General features: G+C 33.1%; 1 protein-coding gene across 3 annotated transcripts in view; it reads right to left on the bottom strand.

Annotated features, from left to right (window-relative positions):
* AHCTF1 (AT-hook containing transcription factor 1) overlaps window positions 1–15712 on the bottom strand; it is a gene marked incomplete at its 5' end in the record, with an annotated part of 75552 nt that overhangs the window by 38632 nt on the left and 21208 nt on the right. For all 3 annotated transcript variants that reach the window (XM_081297654.1, XM_081297653.1, XM_081297652.1), the window contains 11 exons: window positions 383–570; window positions 1116–1262; window positions 3212–3268; window positions 3461–3584; window positions 5063–5156; window positions 6117–6221; window positions 6814–6954; window positions 9410–9499; window positions 10615–10705; window positions 14464–14592; window positions 15602–15663. In XM_081297654.1, the coding sequence (XP_081153780.1) occupies window positions 383–570; window positions 1116–1262; window positions 3212–3268; window positions 3461–3584; window positions 5063–5156; window positions 6117–6221; window positions 6814–6954; window positions 9410–9499; window positions 10615–10705; window positions 14464–14592; window positions 15602–15663 (1228 nt within the window). The remainder of the gene's footprint in view (window positions 1–382; window positions 571–1115; window positions 1263–3211; window positions 3269–3460; window positions 3585–5062; window positions 5157–6116; window positions 6222–6813; window positions 6955–9409; window positions 9500–10614; window positions 10706–14463; window positions 14593–15601; window positions 15664–15712) is intronic.

Consider the following 15712-nt stretch of genomic DNA (forward strand, 5'->3'; position numbering starts at 1 on the left):
TTAAATTCAAGTCTATTCGAGTCCAAAGAGTACACTATCACTTATGTAAGTTAAAGTAGCTCAAAAATATTGTAACATCTTTCCATCTAGCATAGGGTAAATCTCAAAAGAGAAGATTAGTATTTTCAGGCTTGAAATATTAAAACATTTTCAGCCATTTTAAGTACAATTATATAATCACAGCATTTACAGATAATTGTAAATCTCAGTTTGGCACTAGGCATTGTATAAGTTTTTCTTAACACTGAAAAATCAAGAGGCATAAGATATTTTAGGGAATGCAACCAAAGTAAAAATACTAGATATTGTTACTATCTATTCCTCAATTTCATATTATTAACGTACATGTTCAAGAGTCTATACTTGCAAAAGATGTACTTACCTATTAAAAAGCAAAACAGTGAGGTGAAGGATAACATCACTACCACTGGACACTGTTGGCTTCATTGTCTGAATGTATCTGAGAGCTTGTCTATACTCTCCCTGACTCATAAAGGCTTGAATAATCTTTGAATGTTGCCATGACAGAGGTTTTGCAGTAGCTGGGTGAAACAGAAGGTCCAACCCACTCTGCAAAAATGACACGAAATTGTAAAATATAAATACAATCCTTTGCATTTAGACAAAGAAGTCAATCTTAAAAAGACAAGCAATATTAAAAGCCAGTTTGGGGGGGCGGAATCAAGATATAAAATCAGTTTAACTGTAAGATAAAAGGAATTACTTTAACATATAAGTTTTAACAAAAGCCTTATATCTTCCAGACCTCAATAAGTCATATATAAAATCTTTCCACTATCTGTTTCATACATGGATGATAAATCTTGCCTTCTATGGTTCATTAAACACTCCAAACATATCTCTAACATATCATAGTATTTGTATTATCAATAATTCTCATTTGTTTCCTTCTTTAGACATTAACTTAAGTTTTTGAAGTTTTATCCTTGTATTTTTATTGCATAAGGTAGTGCTTGGTGAAAGCATTGATTAAAGTGAATTCTCCTTAAATTACCTCTAGAAATACACTATGATCTTTAATATCAAATTTAATCTAGTCAGGTATGCTTTCTGAAATTCTAGTAATTTAGGAAAGCTTACATTAAGTGACTTACCTCAAAGTCATTATGATCAATCAGCCAAAATCCTTGAATAAGTTTAATTTGACCCCAAGAAATGGCAAAGGCAGTTGGAAAAGACTCAATGGGAGTATCCGTTTTGTTTGGAAAGGAATACATAATATCAAGTAACAAATAAATGGTCTTTTAAAAAAAGGATTAAGGACAAAGAACAAAATATACTTTCTTCTTGCAGCACACAGATCATTCTCTAACATAAACCATGTTATGTAAGTTATCACATGTTGGCACACAATTGTGATATTATCTTAATATTTTTAGCATCTGTAGTGTTATTTTGATAGCTCCCTTTCCATTGATATTAATTTTTGTGTTCTCACAAAATTTCTTCAATTTCATGTTTCTGTTACTACTCTAATTTTTTTCCTGCCTACTATCTAATTTGAAAATCATTTGTTAATTTAGCTTCTTTCTGATAAAAGTACTTTATGTTATAAACGAGTACTGTTTCATCCCTGATATTTTAAGCTTTTATTATCACTTAATCCAAAGCACTTTATATTTACTTTTGTTGTGCTTTCTTCTTTATCTATGTGATATTTATAAGTGTACCATTTAATTTTGAAGTAGCTAACATGTAGAAGTGGGATTCTATATATCTTAAGGTAATTAATTTCTAATGTAATAAATCATGCACTGTTTCATCAAATTAAAAAAAAGTAATGGAAATGCTTTTTATATTGATTATATTGCTTACACACATGTCAAAACTGATCAAACTGCATACTTCAAATATGTGCATTTTATCATACTTCAATTTTACCTCAATAAAGCTAAGAAGAAGAAAAAAATAAATCAGTCAATGATACTGCAGACTCAACCCAGGGCCTCTTACATGCTAGATAACCATTCTACCACTGAGCTATTTCACAAGCTCTTTTTATTTTCAGACAGGGTCTCAGTAAGTTGCCAAGGCTGGACTCAAACTTGTGATCTTCCTGTATCAGCTTCCTAAGTGGCAGGGATTACAGATGTTCACTATCATACTGGGAGTAGAGTTGTATCAAATGTGGATACAGCCGGTATCCTATGTTTCATTTATTCTCTATTTTGTTATGACAAAGGAGATGAGCTAAAGCATACTTTTCTCTATACAGAAACAAACTTAAAAACTTGTTTAGAGAATTTAAAAAGCAGAGCTGTAAGATGGAGAAAGATGCTTAGAATATAAATATGCAAAATAAAAGGAAGTAGTTTACTAAAAAACAACAAACAAACCCAGCTGTAAGCCCAGTCATTTATTGGGCAAAAGTCAGTAGCTAAAGAAAAAAAAAAAACACATTGTGAATCTTTATTAATTATAATGAAGCAAGATATTTTAAGAAACTTACATTACCACAAAAACATATGAGTTCAAACAATGCCTATTATCTTATTAACTTACAATATGTTTATTTTCAGTACGTAAGTTAACCCCATTAAAAACTACTTGCCAGCAAAATTCTAGAGCAGTTATTTGGCTTTTTTTCTTTCCATTCCTGGGGTCCAACCCAGGGATTTGTGCTTAGGAAGCAAGTACTCTACCCCTTAGCTAAACCCCCACCCCAACTGGCCCTAGAATAGTAGTTTTTGAGTTTTAGATACATTTGAGAATCTGATAAAAGCTAACACCCACATATCCCTAGAGACAGTTTTTTTGGCTGGTTGCTTTTATTGATAGTGGGCACTGAACTCCAGCAGAGCACTGCCACTGAGCTACATCCCATCCCTTCTAATTTTTTATTGTGGGACAAGGTCTTGCTAAGTTGCCAGGCTGGCCTCACTTGAACTTGCCATCCTTCTGCCTTCACCTATGAATCACTGGGATTTCAGGCATATTGTACTACAGTGTCTGGCTCCTAGACACATTTGAGAATCTGATAAAAACCAAGAATCATATCCCTAGAACAACAAATAATTTTGCATATAATTTTAGGTTGATCGTAGGCCCTCCTAATCCAACCAAGAGGTCCTGGATGAAGACAACTTATTTTAAGAAAATAAAAATTTAAAAAATCTAAGCATGAAAGTGAGACTGCATTATATATTATTACTATAATCTACTATAAGATTACTACTATTATAAAGGATACAATAGAGTGTTTGTTTACTTCAGCAATGTTGTCTAATAAATATATGTCTAGTAGTGCCTATAAAAGAAATGGGGAAAAAAAAAACTTCAGTTGATCTTATATTCATCCATTCACTCACTAACATACTCATTTATTTGTGCTCCTTCTTTTCCCTAGTTTGTGGCAGGTATGAAAAACATAGTTAAACACGTCTCCTCTCTCTAGAACTTTCAAAGATTCAGTAAGTGATAGCAATTACTGTAAACCTACATGTAGACTAGCAGGAGGATATTTTCCTGTGCCTCCTTCATCTCGTTTCCACAATTTCTCAACTTGATCTCCTAACTGAGAAACCAATCCATCAATCATCAAACAATCAGGGTTCCACTTCCCTCTGTAATATGAGAAACATATTAGATATTAGTGCTAATTACTGGTATCAAAAAACAAGCACCAGCTCTTTAAAATACTAGCTATCAAAGAAACAAGAGAGGTAAAAATTGGATCTCATTTTAGCATCATAAGAACTACAGAAATAAAGGAGCATTGGTCACATAACACTTAAGTTGCCTCAAATTCAGCAAGGTCAAGTCCTAGGAAAGAATGCGTTCTAAATAGTAAAATGTCTGGAACTATTCTACTTTTCACCATATTGAGCAAAGTACCATACAGTATAGTAGCTTAATGTAGTAAAACTACCGCAGTTCAAAGTAAAATGGTTTCCATTTCATCACCACAGCTATTCTTTTATCTTTGGTTATAACTTCACCCCAAAATTTATTATTGAGCACGTAAAATATGATTTGGAGACCTGTCCCCATTTCCTAATTTAATATTAATTAACAACAGCAGCAATTTCTACTTCATTGAAATTTTCTTGAGTCAGGCTTTATACTAGGAGCCCTGCACATATTTTATGTTGATATTGTAATTTACAAGACAAACAGAATCACAAACTATAGCAAACTTGTCCAAAAGCATACTTAGGAAATAAAAGATCTTTAAATTAACAAAATTTAAATATGCCCAATCATTCTCCCAAAGCCATGTTCATTATTGGAAATTAGTTATTCTAAAGCACTGGTATGCAAAGTTTAGCATGCATAAGAATTACAGTTTGCTCAACTTTTTAACCTCCCTGGTGATTCTGAGCTAACAAAGGTAGAATCAATCACTGCTATAAATGTTGTCTGCAGCTCTAAAATTGTCATTCCAACTTGAGGTAGAAAGGTTATTTAGTTCCAGAGATAGGGCCAATGCTCTAAACTTTACTTTGTTCTACTATTACATTCATATTTCTCTTTAGAAACAACAAGGCTTTTCAAGTTTATTTTTTTAATATTTATTTTTTAGTTTTAGGTGGACACATATCTTTATTTTATTTTTATGTGGTACTGAGAATCGAACCCAGTGCCTCACGCATGCTAAACGAGCACACTACAACTTGAGCCACATCCCCAGCCCCTTTTTTTCATTTTTTAAAAATGCTTATAAAACCTTCTCATAATGGTAATAGACTTAAGAGTAAAATAAAGGTATAGCCAGCAAGTCAAGGCAAATGATACAAATAAATTAGAAATACCACCAACATTCTAACATTTACTTACTGAGAATTCCACACATTTAATCATTGTACAGCATGATGTACTTTGTTCTGAGAAAGTCTGATTTTTCATAGAAGTAATTCTGTATCTTTTTTTTTTAATTATAGATGGATACAATATATTTATTTTGTTTATTTTTATGCAGTGCTGAGGATCAAACCCAGTGCTTCACATGTGCAAGGCAAGCGCTCTACTGCTGAGCCACACAGCCCAAGATCCCCTAGATGTAATTTCTAAACTGTGTTTTGAAGGTCTGGATATACTATACCTTGATAAACGCTCACACTTCTGTCGACGATTGGTGTAGTAGTTCTGAATTACAGGGTAGTTGTAGCATAACCTTGACAACTGCACAGCATCATCTGGATTTTTATTTAAAGTTGGGGGGACAAAAAAAAAAAAACAGTAATTTTTCTAGAGTATGTCCACAATACAAGTGGACAAGTTATACAAATTAGTATTATACTTTAATTTTATTACATTGCTTAAAATTGCAGGTTCCCTAAATTTAAGTAATACAAGAATACTACACATTCTTTTATTTATAGATACACAAGTGGGAAAACAATGTCTCATGAAAGTTTATAACAAGGATGTTGGCTGGTTTAAAACCCTGCAAACTGTTTTACTTCCTAGGTACAAACAAAAATTTAAAAATCTAAAAGAATTTTAAAAACATAAGATTAACCAGCAATTGTGTGCAGTAGCAGAAGCACTTCTAAATAAAATCTAATTTACTGGAAATGCAAGCAGTTAGAGGTTTTAAAAGTGAATTCTAGGCCAGGTGTGGTGGCCCATGCTTGTAATCCCAGCAGCTTGGGAGGCCGAGTCAGACAGGCTGAGGATCATGAGTTCAAAGTTTGGTAGCAGAGATTGAAGGGGGTAGGGGGACTTTCCAACCATTGAGCCACACCCTCAGCCCTTTTTTATATTTATTTAAAGAAAGGGTTTCACTAATACACTTAGGGCCTCCCAAAGTTGCTGAGGCTAGCTTTGAAATCCCAATCCTCATGCCTCAACCTCCCCAGCTGCTGGGATTACAGGCATGCACCACTGCAACCAGCGCTAGTGGTATTATTGAACTCATTTTCAGAAGCTCAGTTTTCTCAAATTTGCTTTCCTTTTAAAAATGTTATTCAATCCAATGAACATGTAGAGAATCTGTGTATCAGTTTCAGGCTAAGGCACTGAAGATACAAAGAAAGAATGCAAGAAAAGAAAAGAAAAAAAAAATTATCTGGAAGAAAGTAAGCCTGAAACAGAGAACAACAAATTATACACAACATTTCAATTAATATTAGTAGATTAAGTAAATATTTTACCTAAGCCTTCTGGTAAAAGCCCAGAATGAGAAAACCAAAGAACCATTTGTACATATTGACAGATGAGCTGGGCAACCATATGCTTATTCTTTAAGTCCACCATTCCTGCAAAGAAAAATTAACATTGATTTATTCAATTTATCAACCACAAATGAAAAATGAAGATATCTGCTAGTTTTAAAACCTAATTACTTGGTGACAATATATATATATGCTTTTAACAAACTCAGCTTGTAACTAATTGACTTTGCTCAAAATGGTATCAAGTTAATCTCCAAAATGCTAATAATAAAATCATTGACCTAATTTTTATGAAAACTAAGTTTATCATCATTTTATGCAAACTAATAGTTTATCATCAATAGAGGTTGTTCAAATCAGGCCTTGAAACTGGCCTTTTGTTTTAAATGGCAAAACCTGGGGGAAAAAAATTACAGTCACCTCTTTGGATAAAAATCTACATATAATTGCAAAATTGGAAATTCCCCTGAAATATACTACCTTAACTATCATAAACTTTAACTCCAGATTGTTTTAGTATCGGCTAATGATACACCTAATAACATTTTGTAATTTTACATAAAAACTATGCTAGCATTTGAGAACTAATGTCCTTTAAACAATGGTCCACACAGGAAAACAGGAACTTTATTTCATTTTTAAGTAAATTTTAACAGTATAAAAACAAAGAACATACCTCTCTCAGTGATATCCTGTGCCTCTATTGCAAAACAGCTTAAGACACTATTGAGGTTGCTAAGATGCAAATGGCACTGCTGGATAGACTGTATAGTTTGTGGATCAATGAAACGACATGAACCGTCAAATAATGGTATACCTTTCAAGGATAAAACAGAAGATTAGTTTCCACACAGTAATTATGAATGAATTATAATCACAAATACAAATTTCCTCTAATTTCTATCACTCAAAAGAATTATTCTAAATGAGATTTAAAAGATAAGCTAGAAATGGCAAATATCTTCAAGAAAGCTAGAATATGCTTTCAGTATAAAACCAGAAAGAGCTAGCAACAGTGGCACATGCTTATAATCCCAGCGACTCCAGAGGCTGAGGCAGGAGGATCACAAATTTGATCCTAGCCTCCCTCAGCAACTTAGCGAGACACTGTCTAATATAAAATATAAAAAAGGCTGTGAACCTAGCTCAGTGGTTAGAGCACCTAATATGTTGAGAGAAAACAACGTAAAACAAAACAAAAAATCAGCCAGTCAGTGAGAATCTAAACTCAAATAACATCTAAAAGGTAGACTTTATAAATATTATGAGATGAGGATTTACAAAACATGGCCAAATTAATCAAATTAATTTTTAATGTGACTGGACTGGACAATAATTTCTTAACTATGCTTCCAATACACTAAAGCATTTATTATGCCCTGTAGTTTGTTACACTTCACTAACAAGCAAAGTTCAAGTTTTCAATTACAACTGAATTACCAAGTCCAAACCTTAAAATACAACATTATACTCAAACAAAAATAATAAGTTCTGACAAACATTTTCCTCTTAAAAAATAAATATATTTTTATAGTGATCTGAATTATCAGGCACTCTTCCACACTTCCACTATGTTAACTGGTTACTAAAATATTTAAAATTGAATAAGTTATACTCAATGTACGTGTAGTATGTCAAAATACACTCTACTGTCATGTATATATCTAAAAACCAAATTTAAAAATAAACACTTAAAATTTTGTTCATATTTCTAGTTCCATAAATACAGCCTAAGAATACTATACAACCCATGTATTCAATTAATCTATATATAGACTGAACACACACACATATATATTTACTTAGTATTATTTATTTATTTATGGGAGGTGGAACTAATGGATTAAACCAAGGGCCTTGCACATAGAAGGCAAGCGCTCTACCAATGAATAAATCCCCAACACTTTTAAATTTTATTTTAACACAGGGTCTCCCTAACTTGCCCAGACTGGCCTCAAACTTGCTATTCTCTACAAACATTAATCTCCCAAGTAGCTAGGCATGTGACTCTGGGCTCAGTTCATATCAATTAGTGTTGGTTTAAAAAAACTACGGAGAATAACTTAAACTGTATGTCTTCCAAAGTCCATTTGGTCATTCATCGGGAAATATAATAAATGATCAAAACATGTGACGTATATTCTAGCTTAAAATTTTCTTTCATTGACAGCATTTTCTTTCATTCTAGCTTAAAATTTTCTTTCATTGATACCACAATCAAGTATCTCTAAAAACTAGTACTTTTTAAAATTTTTCATTTTTTTAAACTCAATTGTTTTCCCTGTGCTGAGAACTGAACACAAGCACTCTACCACCAAGCCACACTTCCAGTTAAATTACTAGTACTTTTAACATGATTTTTCCATTAGCTCAACATGATGGACTTTGAATATTCACTGGCTATCTCAAAATATAGTCAAAGTATACAACAAACTTGAAAAAAAAACAAGATTTTCAAAAAGATGATAAGGGTATATGTTGGTGGGGGACAGGGGTGATGCATTGTGGCCTACCATTTAGCTTCTGCATATCCATGAATATTTTAAATAAAAAGTGAGGAAATACAAGAATTTCTGAAGTTAACTAGCATATTATTCTCCTTACTCCATCATCAACATAATTCGTAAATTAAACTTAAAAGTAATATATATAGTTCTAAAACTTGCAATTTTGTGGCACATTAGCATGTTGCCACACTATTGCAAACATTATTTTTCAACAGGGCACTGTGATGTGCACCTGTAGTCCCAGGTTGAAGTGAGAGGATCATTAGAGCTGAAATGTTTGAGTCCAGCCTAGGCAACCCAACAATTCTGTCTCGAGAACTTTAAAAAAATAATTTAAAAACAGAAAAGACCTTGGAATTAGGGAGGAGAGTACACATGCAAATGTTTACTTCTGAGCTTCTCAAACCCTCACTTGTTCACCAATCCCCAAGATGAAAGTCACCCTACATGTCATTAGTAAGTACAGATTTCAAAGAAAAAAAAAAAAAATCAATGGATCCCATTATGGCAAATGCTGTTGTTTAGAATTCTCTGCTATCAAGTTTGGTGCATCTTTTAGCCTACTGGAATTGAGTCCTTTACAAACTGCCAACTCAGGATCAACAACTGCATTACCTAATCTGTGATTGCTTATTCTACCCACCCCCCGAGATAAAATGCTAGATCTTCTGTGAAATCTTTACATTTTCAAGAATTTACAGCTTTACTATGATCAAACATTATTGAACTTAAAACTAATTGTCCTAAATCAAGACTTTTACTTACATAGCCTGTCAAATTCCTCTTTAGTGAAAACCACTTTATTCCATGTCCATTCAAGAACAAAGCGCAAATTAGCAGCAGAATTTGGTTGCTCTTATTTATACACATGAAAGAAAAAAAAAAAAAAAAAAAGAATTACAAACAGAAAACTAGTAACAGTTAGCAGAGAAATATGGCAAGTAATACCCTAACCAAGTTCAAAAAGTAAACACTGACATTAGTGTAGATAATTTGATAATTTATCCTGCTTAGTACATCAATGGGGAACAAACTATTTTATCTATTAATGTTCCAAAAATGTAAAGCCTGAATCTAATGAGGAAAGATTAATAAACACCAACTGAAAGGCATAGGTCTATATATTTTTGTTAAAGTCAAATTTCTTTTTTAAAAAATATTTTTAATTGAAGATGGACACAATACCTGTATTTCTTTAGTTTTATGTGGTACTAAAGATTGAACCCAGTGCTTCATATGTGCTAGGCAAGTGCTCTACCACTGAGCTATAACCCCAGCCCTCAAATTTCTATGTTAGATGAAGATATAGAAACTGTTGTCAGATTAAGGGAAATTAAAGACATGAAAAACTGGGTATGTAGCTCACCGGTAGAGCACTTGCCTAGCTGGCGCAAGGCCATAAATTCAATCTCCAGCACCACGAAGAAACAAAAAGACGGCTCAAGGTCAATGTTCTTGATGTTTTATAATCACAACGTGCATTTCTATGTGTCTTTGTTTTTAGAAGGAAATTTATACTAAAATATGAATTAATAAGCATGATTCCAACCCTTATTTCAAATGGTTCAAAACAAAAGATAATGTGTATGTGTGTACGTGTGTGTAGAAAGTGATAATTAGCCAGATGAATTATGAGTTTAAAAAAAGTGCATCCCAAAAGATGACAGGTTGAATGACTCCACTTAAACTGTTTCAATGACAATATTTTACAAACAGAAAATAGATTAGTGGTTGCCACAGGTTAGGGACGGGCAAATAGGAGGGATGGAAGCATAAAGCATCTGGTTGTGATACTGTACTAGAGGTTTGCCAGACTGCATCAACGGGGGGAGAAAAATGGAAAAAGGTACTCAAATTATGCCTTACAACTGCATAATAATCAACAAATACCTCACAACTTAAAAAGAAAAAGTAAACTGATAGTTGATTTTAAATTACAAATGTTTTAATGGTTAAAAATCAAATATTACCTTCAGTTATCCAACTTCTGATACAACCAGTCAAAAGTCCCAGGGAACTTGTTTGAATTGCTGCTGACAATATACCTTCTAACTGTTCTTCCTAAATCATGAAAGAAAAGAAGGGAGGGGAAAATGAAAATATGAGCAACACTGAAAAATTGTTATGATCCACTAGGATAGCTATAATCACAAAGCCAGAAAATGACAAGCAGTGGTAAAGAGGTGGAAAAATTGAAATCCTCATCCACTGCTAGTGAAAATGAAAAATGCCAACAGTCTGGCAGTTCTTTAATATGTTAAACAATCCATGATTTCCATATAAAAACTTCAGGTGAAAGTTCACAACAGCATTTATCCCATAAGGGATAGGAAAAAACCCAAATGCCCATCAATTGAGGATTAAACAATATGTACAATACTGTAATGGTCATAAAATAAGATTAAGTACTAATATTAACTGTAACACTGATGAACCTTTTTTCATTTATCGAAATGAAAGACTACAAATCTTTTACATGAAATATCTAGAATAGTAAATCCATAAAGGTAGGAAAGTAGATTAGAGGTTCCCCAGGGTCAAGTGGAAAAGAGGAGAGATGAAAACGAAAGAAGTGACTATTAATGGGTAATGTGGATTTTTTTTAAAGAGATAATAAAAATTTTCTAAAATCAAATGTGGTGATGGCTGTGTAACTCTAAAGGCTGAATTATGCACTTTAAATAGCTAAACTGCATAGTATATATCTCAATAAAGCTATTATTAAAAATGCAGGGTTCTAAGCCTGATTATGGTTTCAAAGCCAGTCTCAGCAACAGCGAGGCACTAAACAATTTAGCAAGACCCTGTCTCAAAATAAAAAATAAAAATGGTCTTGGGATACAGCTCAGGCTTAAGAGGCCATGGGTTCAATCCTCGATACAAAAAATAGAAATTTCACAGAAAACAATAATTGTTTTTATTTATTTATTTTTAAAAAAATATTTTTAGTTAGATGGACATAATACTTTTTGTTTATTTAGTTTTGTGTAGTGCTAGGGTCTCCTTCACACATGCTAGGCAAGAGCTCTATCACTTAGCCAACAACCCCAGCCCCAAAACATTTTTATTTTTTAACATGGCTGAATAACATGTAATTTTTTCCTCATTTTTCTTTAAAGAATAAATTGCTTTAAATTTAATAATGTATAATTACAAAACAAAAGGTTCAGTATTAAGTTCTCTAAAGTAAATAAGTCACATGGAGCTCTTAGAGTGCTCAAGTCCTTAATGGTAACAAATGGTTTCCAACAACAGTTCCCAATCTGGAGCATTTTATAGAGAAAGCTATAGCCATTTTTTTAATACTTTCGAGACAAGGTCTCACAAAGTTGCCTAGGTCACTAAGTTGCCTAGGTTGATCTCAAACTTGTGATGCTCCTGCTTCAGCCTCTTGAGTATCTGGGATTACAGTGGCATGTGCCGAGCTGCAGTCAGTTTTGATTCTTGCCCAAAGAATTCTAAGAACAGGACCACTAGTGCAACAATCTCCTAAAGCTTTCTGGTGAACATAATTAGAACTACATGAAGCCGGATTGGGGATGTGGCTCAAGCGGTAGCGCGCTCGCCTGGCATGCGTGCGACCCGGGTTCGATCCTCAGCACCACATACCAACAAAGATGTTGTGTCCGCCGAGAACTAAAAAATAAATATTAAAAATTCTCTCTCTCTCTCTCTCACTCTCTCTCCTCTCTCACTCTCTCTTTAAAAAAAAAAAAAAAGAACTACATGAAGCCATTTTAAGAATTCTTACTTGTGAATAAAAGAATATGATAAGACTCATTATTTCTTCTTTCCATATCATTTTAACCAGACCTGATCTTAAGGAATTAATAAACAAGGACAAACAGAAGTCATCATGGGATAACAAAGCTCAACAAAATTTCTGAAAAGCAATAATGAAGGTAACTGACCTGGTATTATGCAGTAAACTCTGAACTAAAGCCCCAGAGAGGCTGTTAGAATCATATTAGGGCTAAATACTTGAAGAAACTAGGTACAGAGGAAAACAGAGGGAAATGGTGGTCACAAATGGACTGAAAACAAATATAGATAGTCTAACCATTCTATTATTCTGAAGTCAAGTCTGATGGATCCTTTTACACATGAACAACCAACCTAAGTATATCAAATATTTGAAGCTATTCACCAACATCAAGACTCAAATAACAAAAATAATTTTAAAAAGTTCTGAAAAAGTAAATAATATAGGGAACTTAATAAAATTTGAACTGGGTATGGTGGTGCACACCCGAAATCACAGCGGCTTCGGAGGCCAAGAAAGGAGGATAGCAAGTTCAAAGCCAGCCTCAGCAACTTAGTGAGGTCATAATGCTGTCTCAACATCCAAAAAAAAAAAAAAAAAAAAAAAAAGGACTGGGGATGTGGGTCAGTGGTTAAGCACCCCAGAGTTCAATCCCAGGTACCAAGAAAATAATTGAACATAGAAGAAATTTCATCCATAAAACAAGTACAGAATCCTATGGAAAGGGGATGACCCAAAAGAAGCTCACAGAAATTTTTAATGGAAGGCTAATTTTTAAAAAAATCAGTGAAAGGAAGACAATATAAAGAATTCTCCCAGAAGGTAGAACCAGAGGCAAGAGACACACAGAAAGTAAAAGTTAAGTCATTAGAAAATCAACTTGGAAAAGCCAACTTTGTCTAAGAGAATTCCATAATTTTTTTTTTTTAAATCAAAATGGAAACAAAAACAATTAAGGTCATGTGTGACAGACTGGGCAAGTTAAAAAAAAAAAAAAAAAAAGGCCACTTGGGACCTTTGGGATAAACAAAACAAACAAACAAAATAAAGCCAATGGAGACCACTACATGAATATATAGTACTGCTTAAATTAGTACAAGCTGGGTGCAGTGGCACATGCCTATAATCCCAGCAGCTCGGGAGGCTGAGACAGGAGGATAGTGAGTTCAAAGCAAAAGCAAGGTGCTAAGCAACTCAGTGAGACCCTATCCCTAAATAAAATACAAAATAAGGCTTGGGGTATGACTCAATGGTTGAATGCCCATGAGTTCAATCCTTGGTATGCCCCCACCCAAAAAATTAGTACAATAACCTAAAAGTAGAGAGAATAGAGAAATCTGAAGTTAATGATTTGAATGTTTCTCTTTATTTCCATAAATATATTCAGTATTAAATTTCAACTGTGAATATTAAACCAATCATAAACAATATTTACATTTCATCTGATATTTAAAAGGCTCATTTTCTAGCAATTCATTAGGTTACATATCTGAAATTATTTAAATATTGAAACACAATTTGGTGAAAGTTATTTTTTAAAATATTTTTTAGTTGTAGATGGACACAATATCTTTATTTATTTTTTATATGTGGTGCTAAGGATCAAACCCAGGACCCCACAAGTACTAGGCAAGTGCTCTACTGCTGAGCCACACATAACCCCAGCCACAAGAAAGAGTTATTAAAATATTTTTTTCTTTCTCCAAGGAAAAATGAGTGGAGAATTTATTTTTTTCTAATCATTTTACAAGAAAATAATGAGTTAAGACAAATGAATTATTACTGTCACTGGGTAAAGTTGCTTATTGTTAAGATGCCTCCTGACTAGTGAAGTACACAGATAAATGAACTTGGTGCTAAATTTTGTCCTATTTGGTCTTGGGAGTAGAACTTTCCAAAGAAAAAAATCCAAGACCACAGTTACTGATTGTACATAGTAGCCATCATACTACTTTTATCTGCTTTTAAAAATTTTATCTAATAGAACTGTATTGTAATAGAAAGCTAATAAACATGTAATCATAGAAAGAAATGATATAGTTAAAAATCATCTCACTTGACTTAGATTGGAGGGCTGAGTATCAACAAGTCTTGGTGACAGAAGGCCAGCTATAAGACACCGATTATAACCATCAGGAATGACTTCATTAAGGGACTGTCCTGATTTCTTTAAAAAAGTCAAAGTCTGTAATAGATATTAAGACATCAATCAACATGCAAACCAATATGCAATGTGATCACTAAATATAAGAATTAATACAATTACTCTATTTAATAAACCCAAGTAAAGCTAAAAATACCTAATGGAAATTATAAAAAAAATAGATTGCAGAAAAAAGGAAATGGATTCTTTAACTCAACAATGCCTATTTGTTGCATTGTGCATAGTAGGCAAGCCCTCTACCAACTGACCTATATCCTCAGCCCAGCTCACATATTTTTTTTAAACATTTATTTTTTTAGTTATAGGTGGACACAATATCTTTATTTTATTTTTATGTGGTGCTGAGGATCAAACCCGGTGCCTCCTGCATGGCAGGCGAGTGCTCTACCTCTGAGCCACAACCCCAGCACAACCCCTAGCTTACATATTTTCATGAAAGGTAATCCTCTTAATCTTCTCTAAAGCTAACAGATTTGGTAACAGATCTCAACAAACTTGATACACATACAAAAGCTTATTCCTCTGTGTTTTCAAATGAATGAGATCTAATATGAAGTATAAATATTGCATTTATTCACATATGGATGATTATTAATTAAAATGTCTGTTACATCATGTTTCTTTGGAAAAGTATTTTTCTAAACATTATTTATATAAATATGCTGTCTTCATTTGTTTTCCCATGTCAGCACTGTGTCACTTGTGCTACTTTTTTTACTCATTTAGCTCCTTTCTCAAAAGAACCAATAGGAATGATTTTTTTTAAAGGATGTGACAAGACACTCTTCTATTCATTCTTTTCATACACAGAAAGCTACTAAAAGCATCCCAACGCCTTCCTCTAGTAGGTTGTCATTAGTAATCCAGGGTATTTGAATGCTAACCTCAGAAACCTAATAGAAACTACCATTTCAGATGAAGTAATAGTTTATATAGTTAAACACTAAAGTTTAAAACCATGAATCCCCTGTATTCTAAGATATGATCTCAAGCTAATTAAGAAAGTCTATGTTGCTAAGTTTCTACTTACCTCCTTCTGAAAGCCAGTACAAGTTATGTGAACAACTCCTGAGTTTAATAAACAAGTGGCATCTTAAAAAAAAAAGATTAAAAAAAAAACATACTTAACAATTAAATCATC

Source organism: Spermophilus citellus, assembly GCF_964194105.1.
Source record: "Spermophilus citellus genome assembly, chromosome: 6".
Classification (NCBI taxonomy): Eukaryota; Metazoa; Chordata; class Mammalia; order Rodentia; family Sciuridae; genus Spermophilus; species Spermophilus citellus.